General features: G+C 46.1%; 1 protein-coding gene across 2 annotated transcripts in view; it reads left to right on the top strand.

Moving 5' to 3' along the window:
* LOC118255613 (protoheme IX farnesyltransferase, mitochondrial) overlaps positions 1-23,952 on the top strand; it is a 103,467-nt gene extending 79,515 nt beyond the window's left edge. Inside the window, exons 6-8 of one of the 2 annotated variants that reach the window (XM_035561942.2) lie at positions 8,769-9,001; positions 21,628-22,104; positions 22,216-23,952. In XM_035561942.2, the coding sequence (XP_035417835.1) occupies positions 8,769-9,001; positions 21,628-22,070 (676 nt within the window). In that variant the 3' untranslated portion in view covers positions 22,071-22,104; positions 22,216-23,952. Of the gene's footprint in view, positions 1-8,768; positions 9,002-21,627 lie in introns of both variants that reach the window. The other variant, XM_035561940.2, reaches the window with a different exon arrangement.
* Positions 23,953-24,896: the final 944 nt, after the last annotated feature.

The raw sequence follows: 24,896 nt of genomic DNA, 5'->3' as shown, positions 1-24,896 counted from the left end.
AGACTTCTGAATGAGTATATTGGATAGCAAAGCCAGAGCGTGGTCGGCAATTTAGTGCCAGAGCTCCAGAAAGCAGCTCCCTGACAGCATCCAGCCAGCTCTATGAGTTTACCCAGCACTGAGCTCTTTATATGCCAAATTCTCGCTGTGTTGCTTTCCTTGGGATCTTTAGGGATTGCTCAGGGTTGAATCCTGCCTGGTCGCCCTGCTCTCGGTCGGATGCCCAGCACAACGCCACCAGCTTGGTGCTGATGGGCCTGGCCTGACCCTGGGACAAAGGACGTGTCCTAGTGCCTCCAAAAGGGGCAGCTCCTTTCGAAGGGATTTGCATTTTAAAGAGGTGCATTGGAAATTCAGGGCTGTAAACTCTTTATCAGGAGAGGCAGTGCTGTAAGGGCAGGCTGAGCTCCTCATCTGAGAGTGCCTAAATGCTGCCCACTAACCCAGCTCCTTAGGAGCACTGTGCAGGTTTCCTACCTCCCGCGAGACAGCGAGACATCATTCCTCCGCAGCTCAGAGTTTGTGTTACAAGGCACTTGTAGAACTCTACATATATATATTTATATATATATATATATTATTTTACCTTATTTTATTGTTACATTTGGGGAAAAGTACAGTCCAATTTGAGGTTATCAACATCTTTGTCATAGTTATTACCAGAAACTGAATTACAAAAATCCGGTTACAAAAACTGGCCAGATACAAAACCAACAAAAACAAATTAGCAGGCAGAATTACGTTATCTTACGTTATCTGTTACGTTATCTTAAAATCTGGGGTAGTGTTATACCCAGGTAAAGGGAATTTGATATCCAATTCTTGTAGTGCTTGCAGAACCTGATTTGCCGCAGGAGCACATCCTCTGGGATGGGACACCAGGCCAAAGTTTGCTCACAGCTCAGACCAGAGGCTGAACCCCGTCAGAATGAAGATTCTGCTCTGTACCTGTGAAGACAACGTTAAGTAATTCGTTAAGGAAACAACAAAAAGAGGCTTACAAGGCTCCCACTTGTTTGTGCCTCCTAAAGGACATCTTGTCAGTCTTTGGTAGTAAATGACAGACAAGCCCATATTCTAGTGCTTGGAGCTAATGGGGAAAAAATGACTTCCCAATTAAAAGTTTCATATTTTAGTTTAAAAATCAATCATCCTCCAGCCCTTGTCATGAGCCACAACATCATCTCTTGCATGACTGAGAGAGAATAAATGGATGTGTATTAACAGCTTTCTCTATGTTTTTCTCTTAAGTAAGTTCAAGTTTATCTCTGATAGATACAGTTCAGTTTAATGTAATTTTGGCACTTTGCAAGTTACGCTTAATCAGCAGGTTTGGGGGCCTTTCATGATGTTCAGCCACAATGTACCCAGGGAAGATGGTATCACACAAGGGAGAGTGCAGGTTGCTTGCGTTTGGTAAAGCTGGCTGATGCTGAGTCGGATCTGTATGAAAGAGAGATGGGGTCTGGCAACACATGCATTCTGCCAGTGCTAAAGCTATTTTTCCTTTTAGTTGGAAAGAAATACTATTCCTTGAAACTAATCAAATCTGTAATTGAAAGCTGTAGTTGAGTATAAAAACATTTTGCTAGTCATGCTATAAGTGCTGTATGTAAAAAAGATGTGCTGTCTCAAGGCTGTGCTGACAAGGGGCCATCCTGCATCCCCGTGTAACCGCTCTGACTTAAAATCTCAGCCCAGAGTGTGAATGTTTTTCCTGTCGTTGCAGCCCAATCTATCTGGAGGACCCTTCTGGGCTTTAATACCTTTTGCAAAAAATTAGAATCGTTTTAGAAAAATCATCAGTGATGAAGCTACTGATCCAGACAATGTTGTTCCAGTTTCAGTTTCCATTAGCATTGTTGTTATTACTATATAACTTTTACAGCTGACAATGGTCATGAATATGGTTTTTATTACTAAATATATAAATATGCAGCCTGAAAGGATTTGTGTGGAAAGTTAAAATTCAATTTCACTGTTGGTAGATTGCCATCATTCAGTTGTCTGCCATGATTACTGATTGGGTTTGAATGATCTGTTCCTTACTTTGAGCTTAGAAACTGTCGGAGTGTTTTTTTTAGCCTCCCATCAAAATCGTTTCAGGGAAGCTACCGTTGCTATTGAGGGCAAAATGTGCCTTTTACAGCTTTCTGGCTCATTTTTTGCTGTCAGCTGACTGCGGCACTTGTGCCAGAAGACAACCCCACTGCCGGTTTCAGGCATCTGTCCATCTGGGGAAGCAGAGCTGGGAATTTTGCAAACACAGTCCAGATGTGTGCTGGAAGGAGATGGTCTTTCTTCCCCATTACCTAAGTCCTAGGAGCAGGAAGACTTCATACAGTCATATGTTGTTGCAGTGCGTAACATCCTCAGCTCCTCGTTGCCCTTCCAAGCGGGATGGGAATGCCAGGGTAACTGCCAGGCTCGATGGCCTTCCTTAATTTTCCTGCTGGATCTCAAAAGGTTTTAAAGTTTTAAAACTGCTGAGGGCTCAGCAGTTTTCGGGCGCTGATCCTTTAAAAAGAAAAAGAAAATCCCCTGCTGGTGCTCCTCCAGCTGCGGGAGGTGGCCGAGCCATAGCTCAGTACCGCCTGACAGTCGTGGTGATCCAGGCTCAGCTCCCACCCGGGGACTGGCTTTTGGCAACTCTTGGTGTTGTCTGGCCACAGGAGCCAAGAAGATGCCAAGAGGTGAGCACAACTAAATCAGCAGCTGCGGAGGGTGATGGTTTGTACTGGAGATTTCTGTGGACATCCTCCCCTCTTGAAACGAGCTTTCCTGGCTGCAGAAAGAATTGAAGAGAAGCGAATTCTGCTTTGGTTTGTGTCGCCTCTCGTCGCTGCTGGAAAAATGCAAAAATCTCAGTCTGCAGCTTTTGTCTGAGCTTGGAAATGGCTTCGGAAGCCTTAATAATTTCTTGCTGACCTGGAAAAAGTTAGAAAGAGAGGGCTTCCTCTGGCAGCCTCATACAGGCGGGTAGTCGGGGGACATTTTTAGTACCTACAGATTCCAGTAATAATAAGCAATTTATGATGATTATTCCCAAAATCTGATTTTAATTATGGCTTTGGAACAGTGTTCGTGCACTGGACTCGTATCTCAGACCGTGATGGCAAAATGGAGTTGCAGAGATGCAAATCACACTTGTGCTCTTGTTCTGCCAAAGAACTGCAGAGCTCCCAGTAGTTTCAACCCATCTGTGTGCTAGGCTGGTTCAGGCTCTTCCTCTTCTTATTACGACAAATTGTTTTGACACTATATGCAGATGAAATTTACGTCCATAGTGGCAATATTGAGATCAATCTGAGGCATCAATCTCACCTTGATCATCTCATTTACCTGTCACGAGGGGAGATGCTGAAGCCAGTGCTCAGGCAGCCCCGTTTCTGTGGGCAGCTGCAGCAAACAAGCAAGGGGAGAAGCGCAGTGGTGTTGCTGAGCCTGCATCTTGGAGGAAATGGGAAACCCATCCTGGGATGCAAAGGACGTGATCGCCTTCGGGAGGCAAAACCCGGCTGGGGGTGGCCGGGGAGCAGAGGTGCTGCCCCTGCCCCTGCCCCACCAAAGCCCAGCCTTTGCCCCCCACGCTTTGTTCTTCACCGTCCCCATCCCATAGATTTTAGCTCTGCATCCTGCATTTGGCAGAACGCATCCCTGGCCTTGTGGCTCGAGGAACTGTTGTCAATAATAATGTCTAATACAAAATACCAACCAGGAATTTAAATGTTTCAGTCCATTAAGGTACTCTATGCATGCTGCAGCAGAACAAAAGGGCGCCGTTGTTTTGTTGTTTGGGTGGGTTTTTTTCAGTTTGCCTTTTTAGAAGTGGTGATGTTTCCATAAAAGGTTTTTGACAGACAGGGAGAAGAGAGAATTTGTTTTATTATCTTCTGTATTGGGCTTTGAATCTAATTTTCAAATATAAGCACTTACGCTTCACCTGAAAAATATGCAGGCAATCTTAAATGGACACTTAGATTCAAGCTTAAGCTTTTATGCAAATATGTTTTGCTTGCCCAATTTCCCATTAACACAAGGTCACAAATTAAGTTTCTTATGTATTTACATAACATCTGAACATGAATTGCATACAACTGCTGATTGCTTGAATGCACCTATTCAGAATTCATAGGGGCTTTGTGCCTGTATTTGTATATGAGTGTCAGTATATTCACAGAGCTAGGTCGAAGTGTTAGATGCTGATACTGGAATTTTTCATATTTCTGAATATTGATATGTTTTAAGGGGAAATTTTGTGTAGTTTCTAGATATTTTTTTCCAAATACAATTTGCTTTTAAACTCCTTATCACCTTTTTTATACTGCTGGTTTTTTTAATTGTAGCTTTGTCTGTCCTTTTATAGTGATCTTCACAAGATGCCAAGGATAGCGTAGAAGAGCATGCATAGTAGTGAGGCTATTGATCTTTATAGACATTAAGCTTGCTAATGCTGCTGTGAAATAGGTAAAATACTACATTTATTTTATAGATGGGCAAATGCTTTAATTTGTTTTCCCCTTTCATTTTTTCCAAGTAATGCTGTGAGTCAATAAGTACTATTACCCATGGCTCTGGAGCCTATTAAATAAATATGCTGCATGCACACGTGCGAGATCATTATATATGTATAACCAACTCATCTGTAAGTGGCACCTAGATTCAAAGATGATGCCTTAGCACATGAATAAAAACAGGCTGCTATGTCCTGAAGTCACCGTCAGCTGTATGATGAGTGAGGGTTCGCATGGGTCCCTCGGGGTGGTGTGTGCGAGGGGTTCCTCTTGCCTGTGCCCCGCTCCCCACAGCAGCTCTGGGCTGTCCTTGAGCCATGCTCCTCTGCCTCTCCTCTTCCTTCTCCTCCTTCTCCTCTTCAAACTGAACAGGAATGAAATCTCATCAGATTTTCTTTGAATTCGTAAGGGTTTGATTGTTCACTGTTCAAGCTGAAGTTCTCTCCCAAGCTTCTAGCTGAACGTGCAAGTCTTTTAGAGGTATCCTTGGGCAGACTTTGACATACGCATTCTCAATAAAGGAGAAGAGAGGGATGAGGCACAACTACCAGTTTTTGGTTTTCCTGTAGGAGGTGTCCTATGTGGTGACATACTTGGGTATTTTAGCATTGAAATTTGAAGAGAACTCATTTGGCACTTGTAGTATTTTTCCAGAGCCTGATTTTAATCAGCCAAATAACTGAAACCAACTCCTCCCAAGAATTCATCATAAAACCTAGTTTCTTACTCAATATGTTTGCTTTCCCAGCTAGCTTCTTGGCCAATTTTCCAATGGAAGATTGCCCTTTTTTTTCCCATGGGAGTGATTCCCTCAGCCTAAGTGAACGCCCAAGTGAAATGAGGCTTATGCACCAGTGTCTGTCATCAGCCTGCACTTACTGTATGGATGGTTTCGGGATGAAGAAAACCAGCAGAGACCCCGCAGGCACTTTTGACCACCACATGAGAATTCCCAGGTGCTGGGCTCTCCGCTACCTGTGTTCCTGCAATGTGCACTGCGCTGCCTTATGGCACAAGGCTGTAGTGGGGGACACGTTGTGGACTGTAGGTGGTGGGTGAATCTGGTGACAGCTCAGCGTCGTGGCCTTTCTCCTGCTCCAGACTGGGATCCTGATCTCCTGAGAGACACAGGCACAGAAGGGAGCATGCATCAAATCGATGAGCACCACACCACATCCGTGAGATTTCACAGAGCTTACGTAGGCATGGAGGTACATCATGGTCCCTAGGAGACCATAAGCTATTAGAAATCAGAATACCCTTACACTGCTGAGATTGAAACCTGTGGTAAGTCTTTCCTTCCTAAAATCCTGCAAGTCACTGAAGCAGTAAAAACTGCATCAGTAACTGAAAGCTCTGTACCTTTTCCTCAAATATTGTCTCTTTCCCAATGAGGAGTTGCTTATACTTCTCCTAGACCTTATAAAGATGACATATTTCTGGGAGAGTGAGTTGAATTCTCCTCTGCCTCATATCTCACCAAGAAAGCAGGGTCCTAATTTCTGACTGCAGTGTCTTTGAAATGTGGAAGAGTTTTACGGGGCAGAAATAACAAAGCGGAATCATCAGATCACAGTCTGAGTTTCTGATCTCAGCTGGAGTTTCTGATGCAGGTCCTTGTCAGTCACACAATTACTCTTCTAGAAGAATTTTACAGTTCCTTGTTTTTTAAGGAAACACTGGAGAGAAGTAGAAAATGGGATACTTTCTAGATGTCTAAAGGTAATACACTCTGACTGCTTGTGAAGAACAGCCATCGCTGACTTGATGCCCTCCCCTGAGATCCGTGGGACTGTGTACAGACACATACAGACACGATCAAACTGCCTTTAGGAGCTTCCTTTTAAAGAAGCAAAAATGAAGAAACCAAGAAACAAAAATGTGTTTTCATCACACCTTTTCTGGAGGTCTCAATCACGTAACTTCACCCTTCCCTTTCTATAAAGATGCATTTTGTAGTGGGGTTTTTCTGATCCATTGGTCGGCTCCGACAGCAGTGGTGCCAGGGCTGGCCCTGCGGGGCTCCTGCAACAGGGAAGGCCGCGGTGACTGGATCCCCCATGGAGGGCCTGGCCTCCTCCTTCCCTCTCCCAAGGAGAGATGAAATGCTGGTGTCCGCTGCTCCGTCAGCGGCTCGTGGTGCCTGGCGCCCCTTTGATTTGGAGAGATGCAGATGGGTCTTCACTCGATTAACGAGAAAAGTGCTCGCTGCCTTAGGTCACGCTGTGTCCTCACTGAGGGCTGCGCGCCCCACAGGAGCAGACGTGGGCACTGGGCCTCGCAGGGTCAGGCTGGTCTTTTGTCGCCTCTGGAGCACATATTGTGCCAGCCTGGTGTTCATCTGTGTGCCTGACGGTATTTTAGTCAGGAATCAGTCAAGATAGATTTGTTTAACCGAACCCAGTCAGGCTTTCACTGTAGAGGGGGAACGTCTGGAAAGTATAGCACTGGTAGGCAGTGCTGAGGCAGCTTACTGTGCACATGGTGTTTTGCTGCCTTTCCCCAAAAGAGCACCGCTAGCTGTAAACCCAAAGGGCACAGCTCCATCTGGCTCCTTTCACAGGGCCTTCATGGAAACGTTCTCAGATTGGGTACATGGCTTTGTCGTTGGTCAGCACGGCGGGGCCCGGCCTCGATCCGGGCTGCCTTCGTGACCCCAAAGCTGCCCACAGAGTGTGAACGTGCTCTGTAACCTGAAATCCAGTGATGGATTTGAAAAGCTGGATAAAATGTTGGGATGTGTCGACTCAGGCAATTTAATTTAAATTGAAGGCAGATCTTTGGTGTGAGATTTGCTTGTTTTAGTTCTTGTGGTTATTTAGGATTTCCATACAGTATTGGTTTGATGAAGGTTTTAAAAATAAAAATTGGAACGGGAGGATTTTTTTGCTGATAAAACTCACATAAAATTCATCCCCACCAGCAAATTTTCCTTACGAGGGTCGGAGTAGTGCTTGCAACACGTATTTAAGGTTAAGGATTCAGCCAGAGGGCAGGGTAATGGTAGAATACAAAGGCTGCATAGTTTAAAATTAGACAAAACGTGTAAAGCTAAAGTTCACGCAGAGACATTGCTGCGAGCACGTGTGTTTTTTGCTGTTATATGTAGGACTAAGTGTGTATTTAGCTGCATGGGTTATTTAATGCGACACAGTTAATGGCATTTTCCTCAGGTCTCTCACACCACATTATTTCTCTTAGTGGCATTTGGTTCTCTTCCCGTTTTACCAAATGCCCTTGAACAAGCACAGGTGAAGATGTTCCACAGCAGCAAACATGTTGATAGGGGGCAAGGGAACAGAAATAAGGCTTCCTTCGGGTTGCATCATGGTGCTTGCTGCCCGCAAAGTGTGGGTTTGGTAGCTGAACAAAAAATCCTTGTTCATCGTATTTGGGTGTTTATTGTGGAACTTATGAGCAGAAGTTTACACAGCTCCAGCCACTTTCTTACAGATTTTAACAGGAATTTCCAGCCTTCGCTCAGCTCTTGTGCTGTAGAAATCAGCAGAAGTGATTAGCATCTTTATTGTTTGGTTCTTTCAGGCAAACCTAAAATATCTTCAGTTAATTCCAGTTACACTTAGCAGATGAGTTTTAATTTTGGTTTTGTTACCAGAATTGCTTTGGTGTGCTACCCTTGCTTAGCAGAGTGTGCAAGCTAAATGGGAGAATGGAATGAATGGAGAATTCAGCTGTTTTCTGAAAAGCCAAAAAATACTTTATTTCTGTTAGCATAATTTCAAAATGATTGAATGTACTCTTTTCCTCTTAAATGCTTCCTAATTTTTTGTCTAACCCTGTTGTATTTCATCCAAAAGATCCCTTGGAAAATTTCAATCAGTTAAAAATCTGGCAGGCTGCAACCGTGCTCATTCACTCTAAACACGGAGTGCCTTTTCCAGAGGTCAAAACATACTACTATTAGGATAGAAGAAAATGATCTGCTGGAAGCACCGATTCTACAGGCGGGCTATTGACCTGCGTAGCTTAAATTAATTTGGTCACAAGGATAAGAATCACCTATCGTTGCAAACCTATGGCAAGATTGCCTTGACTGTTTAGAAAGGCTTGCCTTGGGATGGGGGACAGATGTGAAAATTGGAGTTGGAAGAGTAATAAAAATCCCTAAAAAAGAACCCAAATCTGATCTTAGCTTTCTGGAGGAGTGGGAGGAAGAGCAAGGGGAGGGGGACACTAATAACTCTTTAAGACAGGCTCCTGTGCTAAGCGTGTGCCCCGGCTCTCCTCCCGCAGCCCCCTGCTCGCCGTGTGCTTCGCTGCCTCCTGCGGGGTGCCGGGGATCGCCCTGCTGACGCTGGGAGTCAACCCTCTCACCGGCGCCCTGGGAGCCTTCAACATCTTCCTGTACACGTGCTGCTACACACCCATGAAGAGGATGAGCATTGCCAACACGTGGGTGGGAGCTGTCGTCGGTGCCATTCCCCCCGTCATGGGCTGGACTGCAGCTACTGGTAGTCTTGATGCTGGTAAGTGCAAAATCCACGCTCGCGTCGAGGGGAAGCCGTTGTCAGTATTGTCTTTGGGATACCTAAATGTACCTACACGAAAGGCAGTAAGTAATGATTTTTACCAAGTCCCATTCTTGATGCTTGTTGGCCTGACTCTTATTCAAAAGTAGATCTGTTCCACTGTTTGCGGTGGAATATAAACTCGTGCAGCACAGTACCGGGAGGGCTGAAGAAGTAGACATGATGGCATCATTCTTGTTATGGGGGCATTTTAGGGGTAAGCATGAGCTGATAGGAGAATATGTCCTATAAAATGTGCGTTTAGGTCACATTGAAAAGAAAATCTAGAAGGAAAGTAGCGTCTTTGCAAGTGGGGTTTGCATGGAAGAAAACATGTAATTTTGGGATTAAAACCATACCCACTCAGATCTGACTTACAAGTCAGGAGCTTTCAGCAGGAAAATTCCCAGATGTGTTTACTACTCTCTTTCCCCAAGCCAGAAAATATCCTAGGAAGACTAATTTATTGGTATATTTTTTAATTGCCCACTTTTAGACTGTTAAGTTATAAATGTTCCTTTCCCCCCTCCTTGAAAAGCAAACAAAAAATTCTATTTTAGTAACTGTGAACCATTTTTACATCCCTCATAAAACACTGATCTCTTCAGCAGCTAAACTCTGACACAATTAGGGCTTGTTTTTCCTGCCAGCTAGAAACTAAAGAATCAAAGTGGTTATAGTTATATTCTGCATAGTTGTATTCTGAAGAAACTCATGAAGTTCAATTAGCAGGTCTGTTAAGAGTTTTTTAGCACACACTCGTCCCACAGCGTGGCATATTTAAGGTTTGAATAATACTTTCAACAAGAAGGCTTTTAACCAGAAGTTATCTGAATCTGTGCAAGATCCATAGCACGCCATTCTTCGTTTATGCTGCGTGCTTGCTATAAACGTCAGGCTGTACTGGCTTTGTGTACACATGTTCCGATACAGATCTAATCCAGAGCTAGGATGAAGGGGGTTGTTTGTTTTGATAGTTGTGTGTACTACTTCTGTACAAACATTTACGTCTCTGAAAATCATCTTTTTTTTTATATTTAGACATATAAATGATATGTATGTGCATGTGTAGTGTCTCACGTTAAGGAGTGCGTAACAAACATCGTTAGAAGCTCTGTATTTCTAAAAAGAGAATGAATTAAAAGCAAAATGAACGCATATTTTTAAGAACTATATCGTTCTGGCTGCTGTGGCGTAGACCCTGGATCTGAGGACGTTTAGGAATTCCTGTGTTGGTTTTGGCATCTCATTGCAGAGCTGATCCTGTAAGATGTCTCTCTTGTGCCCATGCTTCCCCTGCAAAGTCCAGCCGGGAGCGAAGAGCTGCAGCTCACCGGGAGGCGTTTCTTTAGAGCTAAACCGCTGCCATTAGAGCCCACCTCATTAAAGGAAACTGGCAGTGGTGTTTGCTATCTTTAATTATCTTTTATCATCAAGTTAGAACTTGCTCTTCAAGATCTATTTCAAGAGCTACCCTGTGCCTGTGCAGCAAGCAGCAGAGAGCACCATCCGTGTCCCATGCAAGCTTTTCCTATCTGTTGGCAGCTAATGGTGTGCACATGCTGTGCTGCAGAGGGGATAATCTCTGGCACTGATGCAGTCAGTGGAAGATGACAACTTTTTAAAGCAGACTTTGCCAGAACACGATGATCTGTGCTGGTGCGTAACCTGCTGTTGTATTGTTTGTTCTGGGTAGCTAAAACTTTCTGCAGTCATCTCTGTCCGTGTCAGCAGGGCCAGGCAGCTTGGTTAATAATGAAAGAAATTTTAAGCATTTTGCTACTACAAAATAAGAGTTCAGCGCCTGGAAGACTCCATCCCACCTGGAGCACAAATGTACATCCTCATGCACACACGTGTGACGTGCAGACCTGCATCCCTTCTCTCACCAGCCTACCCACAGTTGTTGAGCTCATTAATAATGTGTAATTAGCTTGGAGACTTAACCTAGTTTTAAGTAGAGGTGTGAAAATGCATTTGCACCTCGTTTAAAAAGAAAAAAAAAAAAAAAAGAAAAAGAAAGATTGATTATTCCACTGAATAAGAAAGAGGAATATGAAGGAAGGGAGTTAGAAAACTAACGAGAAGGAAGGTGCTCCCGGCTTAACTGGCCTTTTTTGAGTTTACATTTCATTATGGATTTTCTCTCCTTGTAATCTTCTCACAGCAGCCACATCGTTGTACATGGTGCTGGTTGTAGGGAAAACAGTATTTAAGTGTAGACCTTTCATTACTGTTTGAGGGGGGTAGCCAAGTGTTACACCACACCAGTTCGTAGCCTAGCACAGCCCCTCCTGCACCCTTCTCGATGTCCAGGGCTCGGTGGCGGTGCTGCGAGATGATCTTGCCATCTGATAGAGCTGAAGGCGATTCCTGGTTTCTGATTCCAGAGATGATAAGAAAATGTCTCAGATTTGAGCAGCCTGGTTTTCATTTGTCCTCATTTTATTTGTAACTCTCTTATTTCAAAGGTAATTCCTCGACAGATTCTTGCAGAAGAAACAAATACTGCATTTTTGCAGATAAAAATCTGAGACCTTCTATCTCCAATGATGCAAATAAGTACTTACATTTCTTACACTACTTATCTGCTGCAGATCTGGTGATTCCCAGTGATGCTTGCTTCCCTTTCTGTCCCTGATAGGTCTTTAATTATATGCTCTTAAGCCTGATTGAGCATCCTGCCCCCAACCCTGGATTTTGTGCCAACACAATTTAGGGAAAACCTCACATTTCAAAAGAGAAAGATAAGGTTATCTCTGGGAGGATGTGGAATTCTTTGTTGTGGGTTTGGGGGTTTTCTGTGTGTGTTTTTTTTTTTAATGGCAGCTGTTTGAAACTGATGAAAGATCGGGAATGTTAACATTTCCTCGCTGGGTGATCCGAGTGCAGGTGAGATGGTCAAAGGTGCGTGATAAATGTAATTTATCACATAGATATCACTACCACATATCTGCTGTATTTATGCAGAACTTAACTGCCAGCCTGTGATTTGCAGCAGCACGTTTGCTTCCTTGAAAGCAGACTTCATTGCTCCTTTGTGGTACTATTAATTTATGAAGATATTTGTTTTTCTAGTAAATCTAGACTCCCTCGAATTATTTCTTCTGATTTTTTGAAGGAAGGACTAGCAGGAATATAATGAAACGCACTTAAAGCCCTAAGTGAGAGCATAAAGACAGGAGAAAGAGGCAAAGCTCAGCAGAGCCCTGCTGCGTGCAAGGTCCGGGTTCTGCAGTGCTCCTGTGGGTGCCGTGCTGCTGTCGAGCCCGTGCGATTCTGTAGTGCAGATGTCTGTAGGAAGTATCAGCGCTATTTATCTTGGCATGCAAGGGGCATACGTATGTGTGCTTTAAATTACCCTCGTGTTGCTGTTCTTCCTCCCCAGCCTAACGCTGCTGCTTGCTTGTTAACAGTGCTTGTTGCCCATCTTAACTTGTTATTTTTAGTTAGCAGACGAATAAATCTGCGGTAAACATTTCCAAGTGCCACAGCCCGTGTTTTGTTCTCCACGTTTCACACTTCTTCCGCTCACCTCCCTGCGCTCGTACACTGGCAGCTCGGTCCCAGCCTGCGGTGTCGGTGTCGGTGCCTCGGAGCGGAGCAGTTCAGTGCCACGGCGTTGGTGTGAACCACCCAGTTGGATGGAAGTGACAGGCAGGGGTCCTCAACATAATGTGCTTATCAGTTAAAGGGATTTATTCTGAGTAGGTGGCAGTGGCACAGCAGATAACAGCCTTGACAGTATAGCAGACGTTACAGACCCGCGGTGGCCTGGAGCCATAGGTATTACTGCACCAAAGAGTGTTTATCTCAAGAGACTATTTAGTTTATCTCAGATGCTCTACTTCTGGTCTCGTTTTCCTGAAAGACATCTTGTACTGATTTTCATTCATTTTCAGAAATTTAAATAATTCCTGGGGGCTACGGAATTTATAGGCTGCGTATCAATTGTAATCATTTGGAGGCTGATTTTTAAATTGCCTTTACTTTGTAATTCAAATTATGTTGTATGGTAGACATTAATTATGTCAGGCAACATCTATTTACAAATGGGGATTTAATAATGGGCAGTTCTTATCAGCTAGTGACATTTGGCAGATGGATAGTTTCAGGAACAAAAAAATGAAAACAGGGCACGGGGGGGGGCTGTGGCCCAACCTGTCAGTGGCTGGGGTCTCCGATACCTTCCCTGATGTAGCACTTGGCTGCCAGGAGGAGGGAGAGCAAAGCAACAGCTTAATTGCATGCAAAATAAGCGTGGACATCTCGGTGTCCCATCCTTTCTAGCTGGGCACTGAGCTTTCCGAGCCCCTTGAGGTGGGAGCTGCCCTGCGGGAGGGGGCTCCAGCCACGAGCTCCCTCCAGCAACATCAGCTGCGCAGGGTTTCACTTCTCAGACGAAAGACAATGGGATCTGTGGTCTGTTCCAGGGGAAGCGGGGATATTCATGTTATCAGCATCTGAGAATTGGAAGCTGGGGGCCAGGAGTGTGCTTTGTGTGGGTAGAAACTGTAAAAACTGGGGTGGAGGGACAGTACTAGTAAGCAGCTGGTCTGAATTTAGGACAAAAGCTAGTGAGCTTTTTTTATTCTTTCCATCTTCAAAAGAGACGAGCAGCAGCTCCAGCGGTGGGGCACCTGGGGGAACTGTCCCCAGGAATTCACAGGCTGCACACCAGTACCCACATCCCTGCCCCGCGCGCAGTGGCACACAGCACCCCCAGGAGGTGCACAGGGGCCCCGGGTGCCACACAGCACCCCCAGGAGGTGCCTTGGGTGGCGCACAGCACCCCCAGGAGAAGGCACCAGCAGGGGTCTGCAGGAGAGGCTCCCACTTTGGAGCCCCAAAGGAGTCTGGAAGAGGCTGTCGATGAGGAGCCCCCGCGTGGCTGTGCAGGTTTGCCGTCCTCTGCTGAACCCGGTCCTTTGACAAACTTTGGCAAATGCTTCCTGAACGTATTTGCACAAATGAATGCTCTGGTAATTCCATCTTAACCAACAGGCTTGCATTTTTTGTGGTGTTATGTTGCTGGGGTAGCTGAGACGAGTTATGCAGGGCATTGTTTTACGCAACCGTGGCTGTATAATGAAAGGTGTTTCCCTGCGGGGCTGTCAGCAGCAATAACCTGTTGTGTGTTGCACAAAAACTGTGCGTGCCTGCATGTACCTGTATGCGATATCTTTACCTGAACGCAGTATCTGCACACAGCAGCTATCTTTCTCCCCATGGCGAGCACACCTGAGGACATCTGGTTTCCTCCTGCTAAAGCCAGTGGCCAGCAACGTTCCCTGGAGGTGAGAAACCCCACTGCCAACCTCATTTCCTATTCGTGGTGGACACCGAGGGTGCTCCTCTTGTTCTGCCAACAGACTGCGCACACCCCAGCACCCCTCCCCTTTATCTGCTCCCACAGAGAAGTCTTCTGCAGCCCAGAGACGGTCCTGCTCCGCAAGCCTTTTGTGCCACCCTTCAAAAGAAGCAGCCATAGAAACCCATGACCATGAATGAAGCTTTGTAGCGTTGCCGCGCTCTCCCCCGTGCCCCGCGTTTGGGGGACCGCACAGCCTTGAGGTGCACAATGACGGCCGAGCGCCGCAGCCCGCCCCATTGTCCGCACCGGAGGGACCTTGTGCGAGGCTTTGGAAGCGATACGTTTCCTTTTTTTTTCCTCAAGGCTGCTTAGCCACTCGCGTGTCATCTGGCGCAAGCAACAGCATGTGCTTTTGTTTCCCCGTGGAAGCAGAAGTGCCGGTTGTTGTCTTGCTCTGCTGCTGATGTAGGGAACGCCGCAGTGGTAAAGTACGGGGGAATTTGTCTCGGTTTGGTTAAGGTTTGTGAGCAGATAATTCCCAAATGCCTTTGTGGTTGAGAACGTTTCGTAATCACGAATTAAGATGTAAATTTTGTAGAGCTAATCCCATTTCTGCTCCCGAAGACAATGGTAAAAATTAAATAGTAGGTAAAATGTTTCCTCGGGGAGATTTTATCAGGGCAGTATCTTGAACACGTGTAATCTGAGGCCAATTGATTTACCCTAATAGTTATTTTCCATCACTGAAACAAGCTGAAGGAAAGATCCCAATTAGTGCGTGCTCCGAGTGCTGCACAAACAGAAGATGCTGCCTCCAGCTTTGTGAAGCAGCCTCCCTACAGCGGGACGGGACAGCGGTGCTATGGGTGCTGAGTGTTTGTCCCACCTCCCCCAGATAACGCTGGGGGTATTTGGTGTGTCGTTGTACCTGCAGTGGGCAGCACGGTTACGATGAGATTTCACAATCTTCCTTTACACGTGTAATTGCTGCATAGTTAGAAATCTCCGGGGAAGACTGCTGTGTTAGACCTGTTGTGAACGCGCTTGGAAGCCAGAAAATAAAAGCTTCGGGGATGTATCAAGTACGTTTCCTGCCGGTGTGACATCCTGTAAAAATCCTGCAGAACCACAGTGAAAACTTCGGACCGGTTATGTCAAATTTCCTGTAGAAAAGGTGAAAAATGCAGTCGGAGACAGCATGGTTGCTCCGAGCAGGTGGATACAGCTGGAGCAGTTCAAGGCTCGGAGCTCTAATCTACCTTGTCTGGCTTAAAGAGGAGCAATTTGTTCGACATCTCTTAGCTGAGGAGAGCCAGTTGTGTGCTATCAAGTAAAACGGTGTGTGGTTGTTTCCTGACTACAGTCCATTAAGAGGCGAAGCTTAGGCTACCAAAGCCTTCCCCTCCTGACAGGAGCCAAACTCGGAGCAGTTTCCTAGAGACAAAAGGCCGGTGCTTCCCTCTAATAAGGCAGGGAGCTACCGAGGTCTGGAAATAATTTGAAAATTCCTTCGCATTATTCAAGGCAGAAGAATTACTAAAATTGTGCTTTAAGCAAAACAGCATTCTTAGGTTGCCAAGGCAGTAAACACCAGCTTTGGGAAATGCAATAAGATTTCAACATCTGTTTTGGAGCTGATATTTTAACCATTCTGTGTTTATTTTAATGCCTGGTTGGCCAGTTCCCAGTCATACATACACAGCACCAAAGAAAAGACAGAAGGAGCGAGTCCATTCTTGAACTGATGCTACACATCGGCTCCTCCTTCTTTCTGTTTCTTTTTTTTTTCCTTTTTTTGTTGGTTTATTGTCCTGGTTAAGTATCTGGCTATTCGTCCTGCCTAGAGCTTGCAAGCGATAGCAGAGCTTTGCAGATCCCTGGGTGAGAACAGAAGGCACCGTGTGTGCCCTAAAGAGCAGCGAGAAGGATAAGAGGACAGAATAAGCTGCTCATCTGGGTGTTTTCAGGAACACGGTGTCGGCACAGCGGCGTCCCTGCAGATAACCTTGGGCACGTTTGCCCCAGCGTGTGCAGGCACAGCTGTGCTGGCAGGACTCCAGCCCGAGGCGCCGAGCTCGTGCCCGGGGCTCCAACCTCTGCCCCCCCTCTTGCTTCGGTCCTGTTCTGCCCTGGAACAACTCGCCTGCAGGAATTTTGCAGAGAATTTCAATCAGATCATCCCAAAGTCTTGTACCTTGTTATAAAGTGGAAAAACTGAACTAATTCAGCTGTGTGTGAAATCATCGTGCTGCTCCACGTGTCGGCTGTATGCTGCAGAAGGAGCCGTGACGGTGGGAGGCACTGCTTGCGAGCAGGAGCCCTGCTCAAATGAGGGCTTCAGAGAGCGGTGTCCTCGGCGTGGGGCAGTCGGCAGGAGCCAGAGGTTACTTCTGCCCTGCAGTGGTTGAGGAAAGAGGTTTGCAGTCCTCAGGTTGCTTTACGTGAAGGAAACTGTTCAGATCAATGCTTCCAGCAAGCTTTCTCTTGGCACTGTTGCTCAGCAGGGAATGTGCCCACCGTTTCTTCAGCAGACGTTTGGGTTTGAACAGACTCTGGGTCCTTCACAGGGCGTGAGGAGCTTGGGGGACTGCACTAGCGATTTGGGGGACTGCGCTAGGGATTTGGGGGACCACGCTAGGGACCGGAGCATCCCTGGCAATGCCGGGGCGGACAGAATCACAGAATCACAGAATCACCTAGGTTGGAAGAGACCTCCAAGATCACGGAGTCCAACCTCTGACCTAACACTAACAAGTCCTCCACTAAACCACATCACTAAGCTCTACATCTAAACATCTCTTAAAGACCTCCAGGGATGGTGACTCAACCACTTCCCTGGGCAGCCCATTCCAATGCCTAACAACCCTTTCGGTAAAGAAGTTCTTCCTAATATCCAACCTAAACCTCCCCTGGCGCAACTTTAGCCTATTCCCCTCGTCCTGTCACCAGGCACGTGGGAGAATAGACCAACCCCCACCTCGCTACAGCCTCCTTTAAGGTACCTGTAAAGTGCGATAAGGTTGCCCCTGAGCCTTCTCTTTTCCAGGCTGAACAATCCCAGCTCCCTCAGCTGCTCCTCGTAAGACTTGTTCTCCAGACCCCTCACCAGCAAGAAGCTGTTGCAGCGTGCTTGCCCTCCTGTCCCCGTGTCAGCCGGTGGCCAGGGCTCACACCCTGAGAACCATCTCCCATTTATTTCCCTGATCTCTGCTGTGCTCTTAGCAGAGAGCCAGGGACGGAGCAGGCGCAGGCACTCCCTAGCCTGGGATTCAGGACATCCTGCAGAGGAGGTCACCATGAAGTGCTTTAAAAGGAATAAAGCATGAAATTTTAATCAAAGTTTAGATGTACTGCAAGGCCTTCTTGACACCATGAAGAGCATAACTTCAGAGGTGGACGCTTCTTGTTCTTGTATTTTGAGAATTAGACTGTCACCTACTGCAGCTTGAAAGCCCAGCATCACTAGTTGCTCTTGGAAGTCACCTCACTGTTATTTCCAACTCTTACTCAAATTTGTTGAACCTTAAAATGTCTTGCCAAGCAGTTTCCCAATGTCTGTGGAATTTAGTCTCTTGTTTGTTTTAGGAAAGGTGCGATTTATAGAGCTTCAGTATTTTACTAGATAAAAATATATTTACAGAAAGAAATAACGATTTTCCACCTTCTTCAACTCCCGTTGACATTTTGGCTTTATCTTAGATATTAAAATAAAATAAAAATCTCAGCTTGTTCTTGTTTATTAAAAAGAAGATCTATTATTACTATTTAAGTACTTTTAAAAGAATTTAAGAAAAACAATAATAGCTTAACCTTAAAATTCATGATGAATGGTAAAATCTGTTCTTTAACTCTGCCCATGCTATGGGGACATACCTGGTTCTTTGCAAGACGGACTTGCCAGATGATTTTAGCTAGTACAAGCCAATTAAACAATGGGAACTCAAGTGAAAACACTTCATGGCTATTTTGCACCTAACAGTGAAAGAATACCGGGTCCTGTCTCCCTAAACAGACTTTGTTTGGTTTCGGAGATCAAACAGGACTCCTCTGCCAAGTAACCAGGGTTTATACGGGGCTGCTTGCAGCTCTCACACTCGGGGAAGCAAAGAGTCTGGAAGTGGTGATAAACGGGCTAAACTTGCAGCTATTCAAAATTCGGCCAAAAAGACAAAAGAGTTTGGGATATCCCTGAGGTCTTGCAGTGCATAACCACCGAGGGGGAGCTGGAGATCTTAGGAGTGTTTCATGCTGGCTGGTGTGTGCTCAGGAGTTTCATGTGCCACGGAGGAGCCAGGGGAGCTTGGGGATGTGAAGTCTGGATCCAAATCCTGAGCTCCACGTGTGTCTGCTGTGAACGGCCTCGCCTGGTCTTCACTTAATTATAAGCTCTGTGGAGAAAAAAGAGATTTGCCTTGATTAAACCGAGTTCCCAAACTGTTGGGAACTACTCGGAAGAAACAGTAGACTGCAGGATTTTGAACCAGCTAATTCTCCAGAGTCAGTCTCACTACAGTATTGCTTAAAAACATGACTGACCTAATTATGACATAGTTAACATGCATCTAGTAATTAGTGAGTATTACCATGTCTGCTCTGGGCTTGACAGGACTCCTGCTTGGGGCTTATTTGTTGCTGAATCGTCCTTCACCGTGTGCTGTGCTTTGCAAGTCATCGGTCTTAGGTGACACTTGGAAATCTCCGACAGCCTGGCAATCCCAGCCCGGGCAAAGGAAATTGCAGGATGTCCAAGGCACATGGGAAACTAACAAAAAGTTCGGGCCAGTTAAAATCTTCATAATGGGCTATTAAATTGTTTTACTGTTCAGCTTCTCTGTAAAATATCAATTATCTCAATGGTTGTAATGTAATCAAAGCAATTAAATTCCAAAGGCTTGCATGTAAAAACCAGAGCTTTGTAAATGGGAGCCCAGCCCCAAGTAGTTGAGTTGCTCTGTTTGTGTTTAAAAGTTTCTCCAGATGACTATTTTGTTAATGGTGTTACAGTTTGAGAACCGTAAAAGAGTTTTGTGTGCTTGAGGTTTAGGGTGTGTTTTGAGCTTGGCTGCAGACGGCGTTTGAAGAACCGAGCAAGGAAGGCGGCCTCGCAGCCCGTGCCGGGTGAAGGCGGGCTCGTCCGCGGCCGTGGGAAGTGGGGGCAGCCTCCGCCTGCGAAGCCTGGCCCTGGCTCCGTCCCCGCACGTTTCCTCTGCTGGTGGGTAACTGCAGCTTACCGTTCCCAGCGCTGTGCAAACCGACAGGCTGATGTCCCTGAAGCACCTCGGATGTGAGACTTGACAAGTATTCCCATCGTAGTTTTATCACGTTCAGGATCTTGCCTCTGGTGATATGTTTTACAAGAGCAGGAAAAAGCTAAAGAATGATATATTGCAGGAATATTTTCCCCGTGATTTCTCCTGGAGTAGGGTGAAACTGAGGTGCTCCTCGAGGAAGTTTTATTTCAGTTTATTTGAGTGGAGCCTACTCCGTTAGGTTTCAGTAGAACTGAACCAAATCCTGTCTTGTTAGGGTCAAGATTGCTGTTGTTGGCATTGGCCATGAAATTAATGGTGACTTTGGGGTGCACCATTTGAACCATCTTACGAAGTTCTGATTTAGAGGCGGCGCTAAGCATCTGTCCCCTGGGATTAAGGTTTTAGGAGGGTCAGATGGCAGGATCTGCAAATGTTTTTGGCCATAGGCCAGGAAATCACCTGTAATTCGTATCAGGCAGTGTTGTTCTGAAAGCTGCATGCTCACTACATCTTTATCTCCGTGCTTAAGGCAGTCAACTTTCAGAGGCATGCACTAACCTAGCGGAGCTGTTGGTTACTCATTTTTAAAAGGGATGAGCCAGGTCTTCTACACCACTACTGCGTCTTGTAGGCAACTGGAAACCTGCATGAGGTCTAACGGTGATGTTGGTAGTAGGGTGATGGTTGGACCAGATGATCTTGAAGGTCTTTTCCAACCTTAATGATTCTAGGATTCTGTTCCTTCACTTGTTAATGTTAAAAAAAAAAGAAAAACTTTTTCTTCCAAATCAAATTACTGTTATTATTATTTGCACAGCAACATCATCGCATGGTGTGCTGCTTAAGACAAGAGCTGGATGTGCCCAGCCCCAAGGAACATGCAGCCAAAACAGCCAGAGAGAGGACGAACCTCAGAGCAGTGCCATTTCTGTCGACTCATTAAGAAAATGATAGATTTGCAGCTCCAAGCCAGAAGTAGTTTCCGTAGAGGATGAACTCATGGAGGCAGGAAGATGCAAAGAAAGTGTTAATGCTGGAGCGGAGTGTTTGGGAGCTGGGGAAATGGGAGGAAAATCCAGGAATGCTCATAATGTGCAACAGCCTTGGGGGATTTTGGTGTCTTCAGACAAAACTTGTGATCAGAGTTCAGTCTGAGGGCCTCCTTGAAGCTCACTGAAATCAGCATAGGCTCCTTCTGCCTTGATAAGACCTGTATCGCGTCCTGGGGATAGCTGGAACAGTGCTGAAAATGCTGTGTGCTCATAGCTGCTTTTGAAATGTAAAAGTAGCTAGTCACTGTCAACTGTTACTTGCTCAGATTATTTGCACATTACCAGAACTGGTCTGGAGGCCGGTTCTCCATCTGCTGTCACCGTGTTAGCCACTTGTGCCAGTTCTGCTGCCCCGAGGTCCGTGGTCGAAGCACTGCCGTGCTGTGTGCAATCTCCTCCTGTCATGCAGCAGACAAACAGGCACTGGGGGTGCTGGCATTTGCCCGGTTCTCTGGAGGAAATGAGCTTCTCCTCCTCTTCTGCTCTCACCGAGCAGGGTCCCCATTTCTGGGCAGGAGCACAGCCGTGACGCAGCGCTCGGCCCCTTGGCTTCCTGTGGGTGCACCAACTTGGGAACATGAGTGGGAGCGAGAGGCTGTGAAGGAAACCAGTCTCTTGGTCTCTTGCCGCCCTTTGCTTCATCGACATTCTCAGGTAGAGAACGAATTGGTGCAGAGATGATCAGCGATGGTTCATTGGGAAGAAGCAGCTTGTTGAAATGATTTGCAGATTAAGTGTGCCAAAAACAGAAGAACCACCGTGCATGACCCTATGTAAGTGCTGTTAAAAGCAGAGCATGCCTCGTTCTGCAGAGCATGCCTTGTCTTCTGCAGGGAGCGTGGAGCAGGTTTGTAGCACTGACTTTTTGCAAACAAGCCCTGTATCTGCTGAGGTCTTCCTGCAGCACTTGGGGTGGCCCAGCTGGGCCCTCTAATGCGTGTTTTCCTTCTCTCTGTCCCACTGCAGGTGCGTTACTGCTGGGAGGAATCCTCTACTCCTGGCAGTTCCCACATTTCAACGCCCTGAGCTGGGGGCTGCGGGAAGATTACTCCCGAGGAGGTTACTGTATGATGTCCGTGACCCACCCGGGGCTGTGCAGGCGGGTGGCTCTGCGTCACTGCGTGGCCTTAATTGGACTCTCCACGGTGGCTCCCGTTCTCGACATCACCACGTGGACTTTCCCCATCATTTCACTCCCTATTAACCTCTACATCTCCTACCTCGGCTTTCGGTTCTACAGGGATGCAGACCGCAGCAGCTCCAGGAAGCTCTTCTTCTGCAGTCTGTGGCATTTGCCAATGCTGCTGCTCGTCATGTTGTCCTGCAAGAAGTCTTTGCTGGAGAAGGAAGAAAAAGGCGATCTGCACGGTGGAAATCACAGGAGGGCTATGGAAATCAGATTGCCTTAAATGTCAGTTATTTGTCATCCTCATGACACATCAGGTAGTGTATTTTAGTAGTTACAAGGGGGAAACCTGTGGGATTTGTTTGAAGAAGAATCATTTGTGCCTAGTGACCACTTCATGTGATAATTTTCTATTTTCTTCTTAAAAGGAATAGGCAGGAGAGCTTTGAGCATTCACGGGCCGCAGGCCCATTCATTCACTCACCACAGATTAAAATTTCGCCTGTGTCAGAAGCACACACTTTCGGATGGCCTTCCACGGCCTTTGTGAGTCTTGATCTCTCATCTCGTGGATGGGTCTTCACTTAGCAAGTCACAAGCGCACACTCACTGACCGCCAGCACTGGCAGCCTTGGCGAAGAAGTCAGGAAGCGACAAATGAATGATTTATCACCCCTGCCCCAAGCATCCTTTCCAAATTAAGCTTTAAGGCTCATGATGGGCAGGGTGAGCTTGTACTGTCTCAGTCTATGCCGTCCCTGCTCTGTTATTACACAGAAACCTTCAGTTTCTGAGCCTTTTTCCTATCAGTTACTTTTCCCAAGATTTTCCATGCACCCTAGGATATTTGTAGCTTTCACATAGCTTTCACAATGCTTTCACGATGCTAAACGAGTTAAGAAAACTGTCTTTCAGCACACTACACATCAGCATTTAAACAACCTCCAGATGAGCAGCTATTCTGTAGCATATACTTGAACACACTCTTAGCCATTTTTCTACTACATCCATCATGGTGAATTTCCAGCTCCCATGTGGTTTTACATCATTAAGGTTTGAGCCCTGTGTGCCAGATCTTCAGCTGGTAAAAACTGCCATTGCAAACTTTGAAAGGTGTAGGAGGAGGGGAGCAGATCTCAGAGTCTGGTAGTTGTAAGGCGTTTCTGTGCTGATGTGTCCTGTGCCAGCCCGTTCAGTCTCAGTGTCCTCGAAAGAGCTCTGGACTTGCATCAAGAATTTGAACTGTGTCTGGTAGCCCACCACGGTGGCTCAGAGAAAAGGTCTCGCTTGGGGTTTGTCATCAGTACGGAAACACATTTTATAGGAAAAAAAAAACGTTTAGGATTTTTGTCTAATATTGTACTGTTCAAATTGCTGATGCAGCCAGTGTCTCTCAAAAGAACGGTTGGGGATAGTCTTATTAGGAAAATGCATTGTCTTTGTTAAATGATGCGATGAAATGCGTTCCTAGTCACAGCGTAACGTGGTTGTGATGCCAGTCCGGGGCTGTGGCTTACCCTCAGCATACCTGGGGCTGGCTGTGAGCGGCTGGGATGCTTCCAAACACTCCGGCATCCCGTGTAGACAAAGGCCGTGCTCCAGTTTATTGTGGTAGTTAATGCCTGTTATGACTTGATGCGTTTCCATGCCAAGATTTCTTTCCCATGTGGGGAGGACTGGGCAGCACAGTTGTACCTCGACCCAGAGATGCAGCAATATCTGAAACGGGAGACAGTTCCCTAATCCGATCCCAAAGAAAGCCCTTCAAGAGACGTCACAAATCTGCCACCATGTGTGTATCAAGCTGCCGTAAAATCTTCCCTGGCGGCTTTAATGCTCCAAGCCCAACTTCTGGTCTCAGTTACACCGGTGTAAATCAGGAGTGACACCGGTAACCTCTGTGCTGCTGGCGGAGGTGCTCCGCAGGAGCAGAGCCACCTGTTTTACATGGCTCTTAACTAATCGGTTGCAAGATTTCCTGACTCTCTCAAGTGATTGCAGATGACAGGATTGAGTTCCCTGTTTCTGGGCATCTCCATCATTCTCAAGTTACTGGGGGGAACGCTTCGTGAAAGTATCTGGAAACTGTACAACTGTACAACTTCTTAATTTGTTTTAAAAGTGCATTCAGTCTTCTCTGCAATAAAGTGCATACTGTACAAAAAGAGAGGAGTGCTCGAAAGCTGTTTTTAAACAACTGATGTATAATTGCAACTCCGGTACTGTTTGGTTAATTGCAAAGGTATTTGATGATAGTTTTGTGGCATTTCTCCCTGCACCAGTATTCTTCTTGATCTTTGCAAGAGCGAGGATGGCTTGCAAAATACTGGGTTATTGTGCAAAAAGCACACTGCAAGTAGGTTGCATGTGAGTGGAAAGAGTTTGAGCAAAACCAAAGAATTTGGTGAACCTTTAGCTGGGAGAGGAACCTGAAAATAGCAGACGGCTCACAAAAACCGCAGGATTGGCTCCCAGAGGCAGAAAGCAGTGCTGAAACAGGAGGGTTGTGGTTTTCTCCTAAGTCATGATTGAGCCCGGCCTCAGGATGGCCTGCAAGTACGGGGTGCTGTCCTGACAGTCGATTTTGATTAAAGGACCTGAGGACACACCTGTGGTTCAGTTTTCAAGAGTGGACATCTTCATTTCTTGGGCCAGAATGTGTAACATTCACGGGTTTTCAGGCCAGACATGAGCTTTGTAATCATCGCTGAGCGTCTGCAAAATGCAGGTCACGAAATTGCACCACCATCTCCATGCCTGGTCAGTCTGGCCTGAAGAGAGAGCATCTTCCTAGAATGCGTGGATCTGGAATTTACAGGTAAGAAATACCATTTATTTATTTATTTATTGGTAGGAGAAAAAAATTGTCTTTTTTCAGCCAGGAGGTGTTCTGCGCCATGCTGTAAGATGGCCACGTATCAGGTATGGATGAAGACATTTAACCGCCTTCAGGAATTTTTGCTCTTGCTCATACTGTGAAAATGAAAAGTTTGCCAAACTGAAATCTCAGCTACGTACAGACAGCGCGGTAGACGTGTCAGATGTCCATTTCAGCATTTGGGGTGCCACTGTGGAAATGAGACAGGTACTAAAGCTGCCTGCCCGCATC

The sequence above is a fragment of the Cygnus atratus genome, chromosome 18, assembly GCF_013377495.2.
Source record: "Cygnus atratus isolate AKBS03 ecotype Queensland, Australia chromosome 18, CAtr_DNAZoo_HiC_assembly, whole genome shotgun sequence".
Lineage (NCBI taxonomy): Eukaryota > Metazoa > Chordata > Aves > Anseriformes > Anatidae > Cygnus > Cygnus atratus.
The sequence above is the reverse complement of the archived record's forward strand: the minus strand, read 5'-3'. Positions and strand labels throughout refer to the sequence as shown.